We start from the raw sequence: 15,284 nt of genomic DNA, 5'->3' as shown, positions 1-15,284 counted from the left end.
GGAAGAGAGAGGGAGGGAGGGGGAGGAAGAGGAAGAGAGAGAGGGGAGGAAGAGAGAGGGTGGGGGGAGGAGGAAGAGAGAGGGTGGGGGGGAGGAGGAAGGGAGGGGGGAAGAGAGGGGGAGAGGGAGGGGGGAGAGAGAGGCGAGGGAGATGGGGAGGGAAGGCGGATGGGAGGGGGAGGGGGGAAGAGAGGGAGAGGCGAGAGAGGCTGACCGGGCCCAAGACTTCGGGCGGGGCCTGCCCCCAGCACCGGAGTTAAAGGTAGGTGGTTGGGACCTGGGGAGTGGGTATGGGTCGGGTCGTGGGAGGAGTTGGGTCAGGGGGGGAGTCGAGTCGGGTCGGGTCTGGGGTGGGGGGGAAGCGGGAGTCCGGGTCGGGGGGGGAGTCGGAGCGGGAGGGTGAGGGGCGGGTTTGAGGGAGCCAGCTGAAGGGAGGAAGCAGGAGCTGGGCATGGGAGCCTGATCCACGCTGCCCCAGTGAGCCCATTCGGCCAGGGCTAGGGGCGGCGTGCTTGGGCCCCTCCCACACAGTTTTGGGCACCTGGAGCTACTGCACATGCGCGCCCACTGTAGCGCGCCTGTGCTGAGGTCCCGGCACTGTTTTCAGCGCAGGCACCTGGCTCCGCCCCCCACAGCTCGTGCTGCGCCGCGCCCAGCTCCAGAGGACGCTGCAAGGAGCTGGAGAATCTAAGTTTTTTTTAGGCGCGCTTTCGGGCGCGAAATCGGGCGTCCAGGTCGGGACTGCGGCCCGAAACTTGGGCCCTATAATTCAATACTTTCACAGGTTGCTGATTAAATTGTCTCGCATTCGCTCACCCGCTTACGAAAAGGGATGGTAATACAGTCTGTGTATTACCCAGTATTGTAAATATGGGTCTTGATGATACCAATTTTTCCAAGTATCTTAGCTTTGTTTTCCTTGGTCATTGCCTACAAAACAACGGTGATTACACTTCAAAAGTAGTCAATTGGCAGTAGAGTACTTTGGGGTTTCCTGTTGACATAAAAGGTGCTATATTTTTTGTTTCAAGCTCTTTTTTGCTTTATCCAGAATTCAGAAATATCTAAGTTTAAAACTTAATTTTGGAGATTTAATTTTCTAACGTGAATAATACCATACTGTATTATAGATTTTAATTACATAAAAAATTACAGATGTAATTTGTTCTTTTGCAGGCGGAACTGGGGGATTTTGACACTTGGCAGGAAAATACTAATGCATGGGAAGAGGAGGGAGACGCCACCTGGGAGGCAGAAGAAGTGCTGAGGTACCCAATTTTAGCTGCTTTATTGGCATCAGAAGAAGTTGGGTGTAATGGCTTACAATATTGTTTTTTGTCTTGGTACCCTAACCAAAGCACATGGACATTAAACAACAACTTGCATCTATATAGTGCCTTTAACATAGTAACATGTCTCATAGGAGCATAGTCAGACAAAAGTTGATACCGAGCCAAAGGAGATATTGAACGGATGACAGCTGCCAATGCTGGGGTGACAGGAGTGGGGATTGCACAAGAGGGCAGAGTTGCAGGAACGCAGAGTTCTTGAAGGGTTATTTTTCCTTATTTGCTCTATTTCCATAGGATTGGGGAGGATGCCTCTTAAATTTTCGCACATACTCAAAAATCTCCATTTTGACAGAATTTCAATTAATTTCCCTCTGTTAATCAAATGTGGTTTTATGTGTTGTACTCTCTCAAAAATGAACAATCTCTGTTTTTCAATTCTTTCGCAAACTGTAATTCAAACTTTCAATAAATGCTGACGTTTTTGTCATCCTATTATATAGTTTATTTTTTTATTATGTTTATTTTAATAATTTTAATTCGTTTTTTTGGTGGGTGTGCTGGTACAGATACTGACTGTCTCGGTGTAAAGACCTTGATATGAACCATTTAAGGATAGCCCTTTTTACCTTCAGAGTATAGTGTGTCTCTGCCGTTACCTATCCCTTCCCATTTCCACGCTCCATAAATTGCAATTCATTTAGAATGCAGTTCCTTGCTTCCTTACCTGCTTAAAGTCCCATATTTTTATTCCCCTAGTTCCTGCCTGTGCCCCTCCATTATTTTTAAAATCCTTGTCCTTGGTTTCCTTTATATAGTGCCTATAACATAGTAAAATGTCTCAAGAGCTTAGTCAGACAAAAATTGACACCAAGCTGTAGGGGGTGGTGTTTGGGTCAGGTTTCTCTGATTACTTGGTGTTTTCGAGGCGCCCCACACATGGATTCTAGACACTGGACTGATTTGGGGGTTGAGAAACTGAGACAGAGTCAGTTGGGTAGAATGCAAAACTGGTTTTATTGTGCTCAGAGTAAAAGGGCACATTTTAATAATCACAGTAATCGGGTACAAATATGAAGAAATGGCAACTCAAATGCTCTATATTTGGGAAGAACACATAACCCATAACAGATTAAAAGGAAACAGTTCTCCCACCTCCCAAAATACTTGCGCACTAAATCTGGAAGGAGAAAACACACAAGAACATCAACAGATAGGAACAGTAAGAAAAACCTAACCTCCTAGACCCACTATCTTGCTAGGTTAGAACTTTGGGGTTTCAGGGACCATGCTCACCAATTCCCTTTTGACAGTTCCAACTCTGGAGTTTGCCTTAGTTGTCCTGGTCCTGTTCCAAACTCTGGGGTTCGCCTTAGTTGTCCGAGTTCTGTAGTCTGTACCCCGGACCTCGTTGGGGACTTCAACCTGCGTCACTTCTTCACTTGGGCTGAGTCCGCTGATGCGATAAGGTGCGTATTAGACTTGTGGGGTGAGTATTCACTTTTCCTTGGTCAGGGTAGTCTTAAAAGTTCCGTTCGGTAATGTTTTACCCCTTGGTAGCGTAGGACCAGCTTGTAGAGTGGAAAAAATTTCGGTTTTTCTTCGGTTTTGTCAGGTTGGTTCCGGTTGACTGGTTGCGTTGGTCCGAGACTTTCCGATAGTCGTTTTGAAAGCCTGTTTGCTGTCATGGTGTTGTCCTTCTGGGTTTTAGAGATTCCTTTCGCTGATGTTTCGGGGTCCCACTTTTCGAGGCTGGTGTTAAACTTATGCAACGAGACTGCTACCTTGATAGTGTCTCTAGAAGCACCCCTAACTGCCAGAACAGGCCTTCAATTATACTAAAACAGGCTTCCTTATCTTCGCGCCAAATCAGTTCTTGGTATTTGTTTAAACTGTTCTGTCCATTGATTTTCAAATGTCTCCTTTATCAGTGTTTTGGTGGGCTAGTCAGCAGTAACTCGATTAGGATAATATGCTATCGCTGGTTTTGCATTGTTTTAGGATTGCCCAGTTTCCTGGCCATCGAGTTGGGCCCATGATTCCATAGTGGTTGATTGGGTAGTTGGCTTCTTGCATATTTTGGATGAGTTCTGTAGTTTAGATAATGGCTAGTAATTTGATTATCTCTTAGGGGATGAATTGGTGCTGCATAGTTCCCCCAGACAGTCTGGGATCCTTAATACACAAATTTGCTTCAGAGGTTAGCCCCACCTCCTGTATTCGGTAACTCTTTTTTGCAGCCAAAATGTTGTAGAATCTTAAAATTGATATGTTCCTTCCCATAGATGTTTAGGGTATCTCAGGCTTCTGTAATTTAGGTTCATTTTGAATTCTTCTCAAAAAGTCCAAACACGGGGTGAGTGGGGGGGGGGGTTCCATGAGGTTGGCCCCCTTTTGCTTTTTTCCTTTTAAAACTTAGATCTCCACTTGAAAAATCCAAAGCTCATTTTTAACAGTCCAAGAGGAGCTTTTCTTTAATTTTCAGGGAGAGGGACTCGTAGGAATTTTTGGAAACCCTTCAGCTAAAGGACGTAATGGACAGGTGACGGCTGCAAATGCTGTGGGATGCTATACTCAGCTATCACCCCCACCCCCCCCCCCCCCAAACTCCACATCTCCCTCCAGAATGTCCGTTCACTGAATGTCGTCACCGTACATGTAGAAACTGACGTTGTGTTTTCGGATGATGTCGCCAAGGGGCAACATGTTGATGAGAAGTAGGAGGAGGCCAAGGATAGATTATTGGGGGACACTAGAGGTAACAGTGTGGAAGCAGGAAGAGAAGCCATTGCAGGTGATTCTCTGGCAACAATTAGATAGATAAGAATGGAACCAGGCGAGTGCACTCCCACCCAGCTGGACGATGGTGGAGAGGCACTGGAGGAGGACGAAGTGATCAACCAAGTCAAAGGCTGCAGACAGGTCAAAAAGGAGAAGGAGGGATAGTTTACCTTTGTCACAATCACATAAGATGTCATTTGTGACTCTGATAAGAACCGTTTTGGTGCTGTGCTGGGACGGAAACCTGATTGGAGGGATTCAAACATGGAGTTCTGGGAAAGATGGGCATGGATTTGGGAGGCGCCAGCACGTTCAAGGACTTTGGAGATGGGGTGGTAGTTTGCAAGGATGGAGGGGTCAAGGATTGTTTTTTTTGAGGAGAGGGTTGATGACAGTAGATTTGAAGGAGAAGGGGGAGTACCTGAGGAGTGAGAACCATTAACAATATCAGTTAACATGAGAGCCAGAAATGGAAGTTGGGTGGTCAGCAGTTTAGTGGGAATAGGGTCGAGGGAGCAGGAAGTGGGTCTCATGGATAAGATGAGCAAGTACAGATGTAGGCCACGGGGGAACCTTACAGGATGTTCGGCCTGGTGCCCAGGCAAAGGAAGGAAAGCGGCAGTGGGTGCTGATAGGATGGTTTGAATCTTTTGAGACAAAAAAAATCCATGAGCTCCTCACACTTGTTGGAGGTGGGGGTGGAGGTAACAGGGGAGACGAGTTTAAGAAGACTGTTTGCAGTAGAGAAAAAAGCCAGGGGTTATCTTTGAATTCCAGAATGATCCTGGAATAGTAATCGGTTTTGGTAGATGAGAGCAGGACCTGATAATGCTTTGTGGTCCAGCCAGATCTAGCGATGAATGGCTAAACCAGTTGTCCGCCATATTCGTTCAAGTCTGCGTCTCTCTGACTTACAGGAGCAAAGATATGGGTTGAACAGGGGGAACGGCCAGGGTTAATGGTTTTAATAGGGACTAGTGCATCAAAAATGGTGGTGAGGCTATGATTGAGCAGAGCGGTAGCCGCAGAATGTTGTGGTGAATGGAGGGCTAAAGGCTGGACAGTTGGGATTTCGTGAGTGTAGTTGTAAGTGAGTTGGGGCGGACGCAGAAAGTTAACATGGAGGTACAGCGAGCAATTAGGAAAGCAAATGGTATGTTAGATTTTGTTACAAAGGGATTAGAGTATAAGAGTAAAGAAGTCTTACTGCAATTATACAGGACATTGGTGAGGCCACACCTGGGGTACTGTGTACAGTTCTGGTCTCCTTACCTAAGGAAAAACATGCTTGCCTTAGAAGGGAGTGCAACTGAAGTTCACTAGACTGGTTTCTGGAATGAGGGGATTGCCCTATGAGGAGAAATTGAGTAGACTAGGCCTATATATCCCACTCCTGCATCATTATCTCTGGTGTCCCCCAAGGATATTTCCTTGGCCCCCTCCTATTTCTCATCTATATGCTGCCCCTTGGTGATATCATCCGAAAACACGGAGTTAGTTTCCACATGTACGCTGACTACACCCAGCTCTACTTCTCTACCACTTCTCTCGACCCCTCCATGGTCTCTAAATTGTCAGACTGCTTATCTGACGTCCAGTACTGGATGAGCAGAAATGTTCTCCAATTAAATATTGGGAAGACCGAAGCCATTGTCTTTGGTCACCATCACAAACTGCGTTCCCAGGCCACTGACTCCATCCCTCTCCCTAGCATCTATCTGTGGCTAAACCAGACTGTTCACAACCAAGGCGTCACATTTGACCCTGAAATGAGCTTCCGACCACATATCCGCGGCATAACTAAAATCGCCTATTTCCACCTCCATAACATTGCCCACCTCTGCCCCTGCCTCAGCTCTTCTGCTGCTGAAACCCTCATCCATGCCTTTGTTACCTCCAGACTTGATGACTCCAGTGCACTCCTGGCTGGCCTCCCACATTCAACACTACGTAAACTTGTCATCCAAAACTCGGTAGCCTGTGTCCTAACTCGCACCAAGTCCAGATCACCCATCACGCCTGTACTTGCTGACCTACATTGGCTCCCAGTTAAGCAACGCCTCAATTTCAAAATTCTCATCCTTATTTACAAATCCCTCCATGGCCTCGCTTATGCCTATCTCTGTAATCTCATTCAGCCTCACAACCCCACGAGATGTCTGCGCTCCTCAATTCTGTCCTTGAGCATCCCTGATTATAACTGCTCAAGCATCATAAGAACATAAGAAATAGGAGCAGGAGTAGGCCATTCGACCCCTCGAGCCTGCTACGCCATTCTATAAGATCATGGCTGATCTGATCTTGGGCTCAGCTCCACTTCCCTGCCTGCTCCCCATAAACCTTCTCTCCCTTATCTTTCAAAAATCTGTCTACACCTTAAATATATTCAATGACCCAGCCTCCACACCTTTCTGGGGCAGAGAATTCCACAGATTTACGACCCTCTGAGAGAAGAAATTCTTCCTCATCTCAGTTCTAAATGGGTGACCCCTTATTCTGAAACTATGCCCCCTAATTCTAGATTCCCCCACGAGTGGAAACATCCTCACTGAATCTACCTTGTTGAGCCCCCTCAGTATCTTATATGTTTCAATAAGATCACTTCTCATTCTTCTAAACTGAGTATAGGTCCAATCTGCTCAACCTTTCTTCATAAGTCAACCCCTTCATCTCTGGAATCAACCTAGTGAACCTTCTCTGAACTGCCTCCAATGAAAATATAGCCCTCCTTAAATAAGGAGAACAAAACTCTACGCAGTACTCTAGGTGCGGTCTGACCAATGCACTGTACAGTTGTAGCAGGACTTCCCTGTTTTTATACTCCATCCCCTTTGCAATAAAGGTCAACATTCCATTTGCTTTCCTGATTTCTTGCTGTATCTGCATACTAACTTTTTGTATGTCATGCACAAGAACCCCCCAGGTACTTCGATACTGCAGCATTTTGTAATCTCTCCATTTAAAAAATAATTTGCTTTTTTATTTTTCCTGCTGAAGTGGATAACCTCGCACTTTCCCACATTATACTCCTTCTGCCAAATATTTGCCCACTCACTTAGCCTGTCTATATCACTGCAGATTCTTTGTGTCCTCCTCTCAACTTGCTTTCCCATCCATCTTTGTATCATCAGCAAACATGGCTACATTACATTCGATCCCTTCATCCAAGTCATTAATATAGATTGTAAATAGTTGAGGACCCAGCACCGATCCCTGTTGCACCCCAATAGTTACCGTTTGCCCCAACCCCATGAGCTTTTATTTTGTGCAGTAACCTTTTATGTGGCACCATATCAAACGTCTTCTGGAGATCCAACTACACCACATCCACTGGTTCCTTTTTATCCACCCTGCTCGTTACATCCTCAAAGAACACCAGCAAAGTTGACAAACATGATTTCCCTTTCATACAATCAAGCAGAGTCAGAATGGTTTTATTATGCTTTTCCAAATGTCCTGCCACTGCCTCCTTAATAATGGACTCTAGCGTTTTCCCAACGACAGATGTTAGGCCAACTGGTCTATCGTTTCCTGCTTTCTGTCTGCCTCTTTTTTTTTTTTAAATAGGGGTGTTACATTTGCGGTTTTCCAATCTGCTCAGATCAACATTTACTTGAACTACTTTCTTCCTTTTTATATACCTATAGTAGCTCTTACGATCTGTTTTTATATTTGTTGCTAGTTTACACTCATAATCTATCTTCTCTCTCTTTATTATTTTTTTAGTCATCCTTTGCTTGTTTTTAAACATTTCCCAATTCTCTGTCCTCCCACTAATCTTGGCCACTTTGTATGCCATTGTTTTCAGTTTGTTACCATTGTTTACTTCCTTAGTTAGCCACAGATGGTATTTCATTCTCTTAACGTCTTTGCTTCTTATTAGAATATATTTTTGTTGAAAGTTGTGAAATATCTCCTTAAATGTCTGCTACTGCTTATCAACCGTCTTATACTTAAATCTATTTTCCCAGTCCACTTTAGCCAGCTCTGCCTTCATACATTTGTAATCACCTTTATTTAAGATCAGGATACTGGTTTGAGATCCAACTTTCACATTCTCCAACTGAATTTCAAATTCAACCATGCTATGATCACTCTTTCCTAGAGGATTCTTTACTATGAGATCATTTATTAATCCTGTCTCATTACACAGTACCAGATCCAGGATAGCCTGCTCCCTGGTTGGTTCTGCAATGTACTGTTCAAGGAAACCATCCCGGATACACTCAATGAACTCTTCCTCAAGGCCAATTGGATTTGTCCAATCAATATAAAAATTAAAATAGACCATGATTATTGCTGTACCTTTCTTACAAGCCTCCTGTCTTGTATATTTTGGTGATGAGAGCCACACCGCCATCGCAACAGTCTGGGTGGGGCAATTGGTGGAAGGTATAGCCAAACGGAGAGGCTTCATTTAGGGGTAAGGTGTTGTCACCCCTCAGCCAGGTTGCCATCAAGGCCATGATGTTGATGCAGTCATGCCAATCGTGCTCATGGATGACAAGGGCCTTATTCACAAGTGAACAGACATTCTGGAGGGAGATATGAAGCACAGTGATGGCTGCCTCACTGCCAGAGTCCACAGGGTGAGCACGGAGGGGCATGTTGGACAGGGAGGAGATTGGCAAGATCAGCTCCTAGTGGACGCGCTGGGTAGGAAGGTTGGTGAGCGAGTAGGATTGGACAGTTGGAGTTGCTGCTCATGAGGAGGCAGCGATGGGTGCCTCGGGCCCTTCGGAGGATGCCAGAAGAGGCATAAAGAAAAGCTTGTAGGCTTATCTAAGAGGGAGTCCAGCCTGGGACGGCGGCAGGAGAGTACGAAGGTCGATGCGTTGGGGTAGGGAATTTGGAGGGCAGAGTACCTGAGTGGGGAGAAGTGAAAGGGGGCATGACAACCAGAGAGAGGGATAGAGAGCAAAAAAAAGGGGAAATAGAAGTGATCGGCTCGGGTCCGGAGCAGTAGCCAAAATGCGCGCGTGAATGGACACAGGGAAAACTCGAGTTACATAGACCTGATTATGTAGCAATTGTTAGGATACATATTTTCTGGTAGTATCACAGAATAGAAAGTGACAATCAGAGGGAGTCCAGAGTTAAAGTCAGAGGTCCCGTGGTGGAGTAAAGTTGACTTGGGTAGGGTGGAGTCGGCATGAAACATCGACGAACTGTTGTCCAAGTTTGGTGACAGGTGCAGCAGGTGAGTGAAATCCAGAAGCTATTTGAAGGGTATTGAGAGGATGGAGGTTATTTTTATGGGATTGAGGATCCAGGAGATGTACAGAATTGTTTGTGGGGCAGAGAGATGGTGGTGAAGTTGTAGGTCACTGTAGATCAGAAGCGGCGAAAAAATGCAAACCACGAGCTAGAAACCCATAACACTGAAAAACCAGTAGGACAAGTCAGTCAGTCACAGGCTCAACCGAGAGCAGCAGTGGTGGACGAGGGGCTGTATCTGACCAAAATTACTTCAAAATTTAAGCAACAGAGCAGCATATAGAGACACAGCAAATGAGCCTTGTGCAGAAGCATAGTCTTGATGTCCAGAGAAGTCGTGGAATTTGGAAGCCAAATTTGAGAAGAGATCCAGAAGCTCAGTGAGAGAAGCAGAGAACGGGCATAGGGGTTGGGGGTTGAGTAATGGTGGTTTAAAATAGCAGTTAACTTGTAGTTAGGGCTAAAATGCACCAACGAGTAGAGTCTGGGTAACTTGGAACAGTGGAAGCGAGGAGATTTGGGAAAGAAAGAGCAAAGGATGGCAGCAGATTGCCATGGATAGAGATGAAGCATTGAGGAACTACCAGCATAGAAGCAGCCATCTTGTCATCAAACAGCAAACCAAAGTGATTTTTTTTCATTGTTAATGCAGTAGGTGGACTGAGTGTAGTGATAGTCTAATATAAACTATTATACTGTTTTAAAGTATGTATGTGTTGATTGGAGGTTATCTTTTAAAAATTAAAACTAGTCACTTTAAAGTCAGATTTGCCACAATATACCTGAATATTTTAAATATTAATGTTAATTTATGCTTGAAGTTTTAATTGTGAGATTTCAGATGCCGAGTTAAGCATCAATATTTGGGGGAGCATCTAAAGTAATCCCATTTAGTGCAATACAATTATATGTTTCATTGTACAGGTTTATTCTTTGTTTTTTTTCATCCATTTGTTTTTTTTATAAGTTTCTTTGTCCTTGGAACCATGTATTAGTTTTGCCCTTTCTGCTAAATAAATGCTAAACAATTTTCTGTGTAGATGTAACAGAGAAACACAGAAAATAGGTGCAGGAGTAGACCATTCGGCCCTTCGAGCCTGCATCGCCATTCAATAAGATCATGGCTGATCATTCACCTCAGTACCCCTTTCCTGCTTTCTCTCCATACCCTTTGATCCCTTCAGCCGTAAGGGCCATATCTAACTCCCTCTTGAATATATCTAACGAACTGGCCTCAACAACTCTCTGCGGAAGAGAATTCCACAGGTTAACAACTCTGAGTGAAGAAGTTTCTCCTCATATCGGTCCTAAATGGCTTACCCCTTATCCTTAGACTGTGACCCCTGCTTCTGGACTCCCCCAACATCGGGAACATTCTTCTTGCATAGAACCTGTCCAGTTCCGTCAGAATTTTATATGTTTATATGAGATCTCTTCTCATTCTTCTAAACTCCAGTGAATACAGGCCCAGTCGATCCAGTCTCTCCTCATTTGTCAGTCCTGCCATCCCGGGAATCAGTCTGGTGAACCTTCGCTACACTCCCTCAATAGCAAGAACGTCCTTCCTCAGATTAGGAGACCAAAACTGAACACAATATTCCAGGTGAGGCCTCCACAAGGCCCTGTACAGCTGCAACAAGACCTCCCTGCCCCACATCCCCGAGCTATGAAGACCAACATGCCATTTGTCGCCTTCACCGCCTGCTGCACCTGCATGCTAACCTTCAATGACTGATGTACCATGACACCCAGGTCTCGTTGCAACTCCCCTTTTCCTAATCTGCTGCCATTCAGATAATATTCTGCCTTTATGTTTTTGCCACCAAAGTGGATAACCTCACATTTATCCACATTATACTGCATCTGCCATGTATTTGCCCACTCACCTAACCTGTCCAAGTCACCCTACAGCCTCTTAGCATCCTCCTCGCAGCTCACACCGCCACCCAGTTTAGTGTCATCTTCAAACTTGGAGATATTACACTCAATTCGTTCATCTAAATCATTGATGTATGTTGTAAATAGCTGGGGTCCCAGCACTGAGTCCTGCGGCACCCTACTAGTCACTGGCTGCCATTCTGAAAAGGACCCATTTATCCCGACTCTCTGCTTCCTGTCTGCCAACCAGTTCTCTATCCACATCAATACATTACCCCCAATACCATGTGCTTTAATTTTGCACACCAGTCTCTTATGCGGGACCTTGTCAAAAGCCTTTTGAAAGTCCAAATACACCACATCCACTGGTTCTCCCTTGTCCACTCTACTAGTTACATCCTCAAAAAATTCTAGAAGATTTGTCAAGCATGATTTCCCTTTCATAAATCCATGCTGACTTGGTCCGATCCTGTCACTGCTTTCCAAATGCGCTGCTATTTTAGCTTTAATAATTGATTCCAATATTTTCCCCACTAGTGATGTCAGGCTAACCGGTCTAGAATTCCCCGTTTTCTCTCTCTCTCTCCTTTTTTAAAACGTGGTGTTACATTAGCTACCCTCCAGTCCATCGGAACTGATCCAGAGTCGATAGTCTTGGAAAATGATCACTAATGCATCTACTATTTCTAGGGCCACTTCCTTAAGTACTCTGGGATGTAGACTATTAGGCCTTGGAGATTTATTGGCCTTCAATCCCATCAATTTCCCTAACATTTCCTGACTAATAAGGATTTCCTTCAGTTCCTCCTTCTCGCTAGACCCTCGGTCGCCTAGTATTTCCGGAATGTTATTTGTGTCTTCCTTCGTGAAGACAGAACCAAAGTATTGGTTCAATTGGTCTGCCATTTCTTTGTTCCCCATTATAAATTCACCTGATTCTGACTGCAAGGGACCTACGTTTGTCTTCACTAATCTTTTTCTCTTCACATATATCTATCGAAGCTTTTGCAGTCAGTTTTTATATTCCCAGCAAGCTTCCTCTCATACTCTATTTTCCCCCTCCTAATTAAACCCTTTGTCCTCCTCTGCTGAGTTCTAAATTTCTCCCAGTTCCCGGGTTCGTTGCTATTTCTGGCCAATTTGTATGCCACTTACTTGGCTTTAACACTATCCTTAATTTCCCTTTTAGCCACGGTTGAGCCACCTTCCCCGTTTTATTTTTACTCCAGAAAGGGATGTACAGCTGTTGAAGTTCATCCATGTGATTTCTTGCTCTCTTTTCTCCTTTAACACTTCCTATTTTCCCCATCCCTCAGGCAGCAGAAGCTTGCAGAGAGGGAGAAGAGGTCGGCTGAACAGCAAAGGAAGAAGGTGGAGAAGGAGGCACAAAGGTTACTGAGAAAGGAACAGAACAAAATTGCTGTAAAGCTTTCATAACCTTGAGTGAGATGTGGACCTGTCACTGTCAGCAGAAGAGCAGGATATGTTACTGTCGTGGCAACTATGACCAGTATACTTTGGTGAAGAATGTTCTTATAAGTAGTTGCTACTGATGTGCATTTGACCAATGAGCATGCATTTTAGCTCAAGTCACCATCTGATGCTTGGAAATCTTCATGGATTACTGGAAGTCGTCGGGATAGCTACAAGATTTTACAATATATATACATTTTGTTCTCCGCTGTCCAGTCAGTGCATTGTTGGGCGCAGTACTTTACTGCACCAATTCCTGAACATCCTAGTAGATTATTTACTGGCGTTCTTTTCTGATTCTCCAGGTTGAATATAGGAATATTTGTAGCTGGATGGACGTAATTTATCTGATGTGTGTAAAATATCTTTTATTTGGAATTATATTTAAGCATAAAAGTGTGTTGGTCTGTCTGGATTTACAAGTTATCCATCTGTTCTGTTATTGCCGGACACTGAAATATTACTAATGAAATCAATGAATTATCAAAACATGGGAGTTTGTGCTGTATATATTCCTTTAAACAGGTTACTGAGAGAATAAGTATAAAAAAAATGACTAAATGCATTTGTTTATATCTGGTCAAATGTCTGTTTGGGGGTGATTGGCATCCGCTAAATAGAGGACTGTTGCTGAAGCTCAATTTTGTTTTTTTACTTCATGACTTTTGGCATTTAGCATTTCAGTCGCGATTACTGTAAAAAAAAATTTAAATACAAATTCTGCAGGAAGCAATGAAGAATATAACTACTACCATATTATTAGGCCTAGTGTGTGTGTCTATATTCGTAGCCAGTCACCTATAAAGTACATAATTGCTGCAAAATTTGAAATTTGATGTAATTTACAGTTCTGCAGTATCTGCCCCATTTTTGTCTTTTGGAAGCCAGCAGAATCAGCTTGCATTTGTTTATTTTTGCATGTTTCTTTTAACTACTTTAAAATGATATGAATGATGTCTTGAATGAAATTGTGTAACTTAAATGAAAATGGTCCTTATTCTGCTGTAGGTTGATACCTATTTGTAGTCTTATGAATTCTCTAATCCACAATTAAGAGCAGAATATTTTTAATATTGCCTGAAATAAGGTTAAACCGCTGCCTAATTCTACAATTGGAAAGTAAACCAGCTTTCTTTATTTTCTTTACTACATGGTGTATTGCTATTCCCGCCCACTTGTTTTGAAAGGTGCTTATTGTACAGCTAAAATTCAATTAACTGGTGATGAGCATATAATTTTTCATAAGATGCTCCTATTTTAGGTTCATTTTCCAATTTGATAGTGCATATTTAGTGTTGATCACTTCAAGATCTGTTCTACTAAAACCTTTCCCATCCAATTTGTACTTGGATTTTGGGGCAATTTTTCAAAATAAAATGATGAGTTGCATACAAAAAGTATGTTGGTACACTAAAAATAATTTAACGTGTATCATCTTGATCAAAAGCTGACAAAATGGCTTGTAAATGATGTTTTCAAGATCTCTTTTGTGACTGGGTGCTTATTTAAATCTATCTTGTTCACCTTACAGTTAAACATCTTGTAGCAGCATTTTCTCACTGATTCAGTACTTCTTGAAATCTGTTATTACTTCATACAAATTTGGTGAAAGTATTACCAAAATCAATAAATGATCCCTTGTATCCAAATTATTGTAACTGTTCAGTGATGGCATTGGACCGTAAACTGAAATCTTATGTGGCCACATCAAATATCTTTGCAGGTAGAATTGTAAGAATACAGATTACTTGTCAAACTGGTAATCACTAGTTGTTTTCTTCAACATAAGTAACAGTTTATTTCCATATACTGCTTTACTTCTTTTCAGCAACCTTTATACTTAGTAATGTAAATTGTATAAATTTTCCTAAGGCTGTAAAATACATATGTTTAAATCTATTGCGCAATACATTGTACAGTATTAAAGGGTAATTGAAAATTCATGGTCTTTTTGTTCTCCACACGAGAGTTGGGCACTTAATGAAACTTGAAGCAAGAGTGTTAATTTTAGCTAGTGTCATCTGATCTTCCTGTGACACCTACCCATCTTCATTTTCTTTTACCATTGGTGGCAAATTAAATCTCCATAAGAAAACATTTTGCAATGATTACTATGCTATTTTGTTGCATTTTAAAGTCAATTTTTTGTAAAAAAATAAATGTTTTGGTTTTAAGTTTTATGTCCAGTTTTGATTACAGAAAAAAGGGAGCAAAGAAGCTCCTTTCTTTGCACTTTTCACATTGCAGTGGTACATAACAACCTAAGTCACTACTGAGAGCATTCAAATGGATGATGTGCTTTTCAGATGTAATTCATATTGGGATGCCACATGAAAATTCTGTGATGCATTTAGGAAAAAGCTTCCCTAAGGAGTAGTCGGTTCTAGGTTACTAGCCTTAAGACAGTTAGCTGTGGCTCTTCATGGTAGTCAAGAGTTTGTACTTTAGTGTTTGATTAGTGGCTACTTCTGAATAATATTTGTAAGAAGCCACAAAACATTGAACATAAGAACATAAGAAATAGGAGCAGGAGTAAGCCATACGGCTCCTCAATGCTTCTGAATTGACTCTAATGTCACTCATAAGGCTGGAAATTACTATTGGTGATAGCAGTAGAGGAGCACTAAGTGTTTGTATTACATTACT

At 42.9% G+C, this 15,284-nt stretch overlaps 1 protein-coding gene across 1 annotated transcript in view; it reads left to right on the top strand.

Annotated features, from left to right (window-relative positions):
* Nucleotides 1-14,812, top strand: part of ebag9 (estrogen receptor binding site associated antigen 9) — a 59,841-nt gene extending 45,029 nt beyond the window's left edge. The window contains exons 3-4 of the mRNA XM_070882860.1: nt 1,177-1,268; nt 12,482-14,812. Coding sequence (XP_070738961.1) covers nt 1,177-1,268; nt 12,482-12,602 — 213 coding nt within the window. The 3' untranslated portion in view covers nt 12,603-14,812. The remainder of the gene's footprint in view (nt 1-1,176; nt 1,269-12,481) is intronic.
* The last annotated feature ends 472 nt before the right edge of the window (nt 14,813-15,284 follow it).

The sequence above is a fragment of the Pristiophorus japonicus genome, chromosome 1 (assembly GCF_044704955.1).
Source record: "Pristiophorus japonicus isolate sPriJap1 chromosome 1, sPriJap1.hap1, whole genome shotgun sequence".
NCBI lineage: Eukaryota > Metazoa > Chordata > Chondrichthyes > Pristiophoridae > Pristiophorus > Pristiophorus japonicus.
Note: the sequence above shows the minus strand (reverse complement) of the source record. Positions and strands in the feature narration are given on the sequence as shown.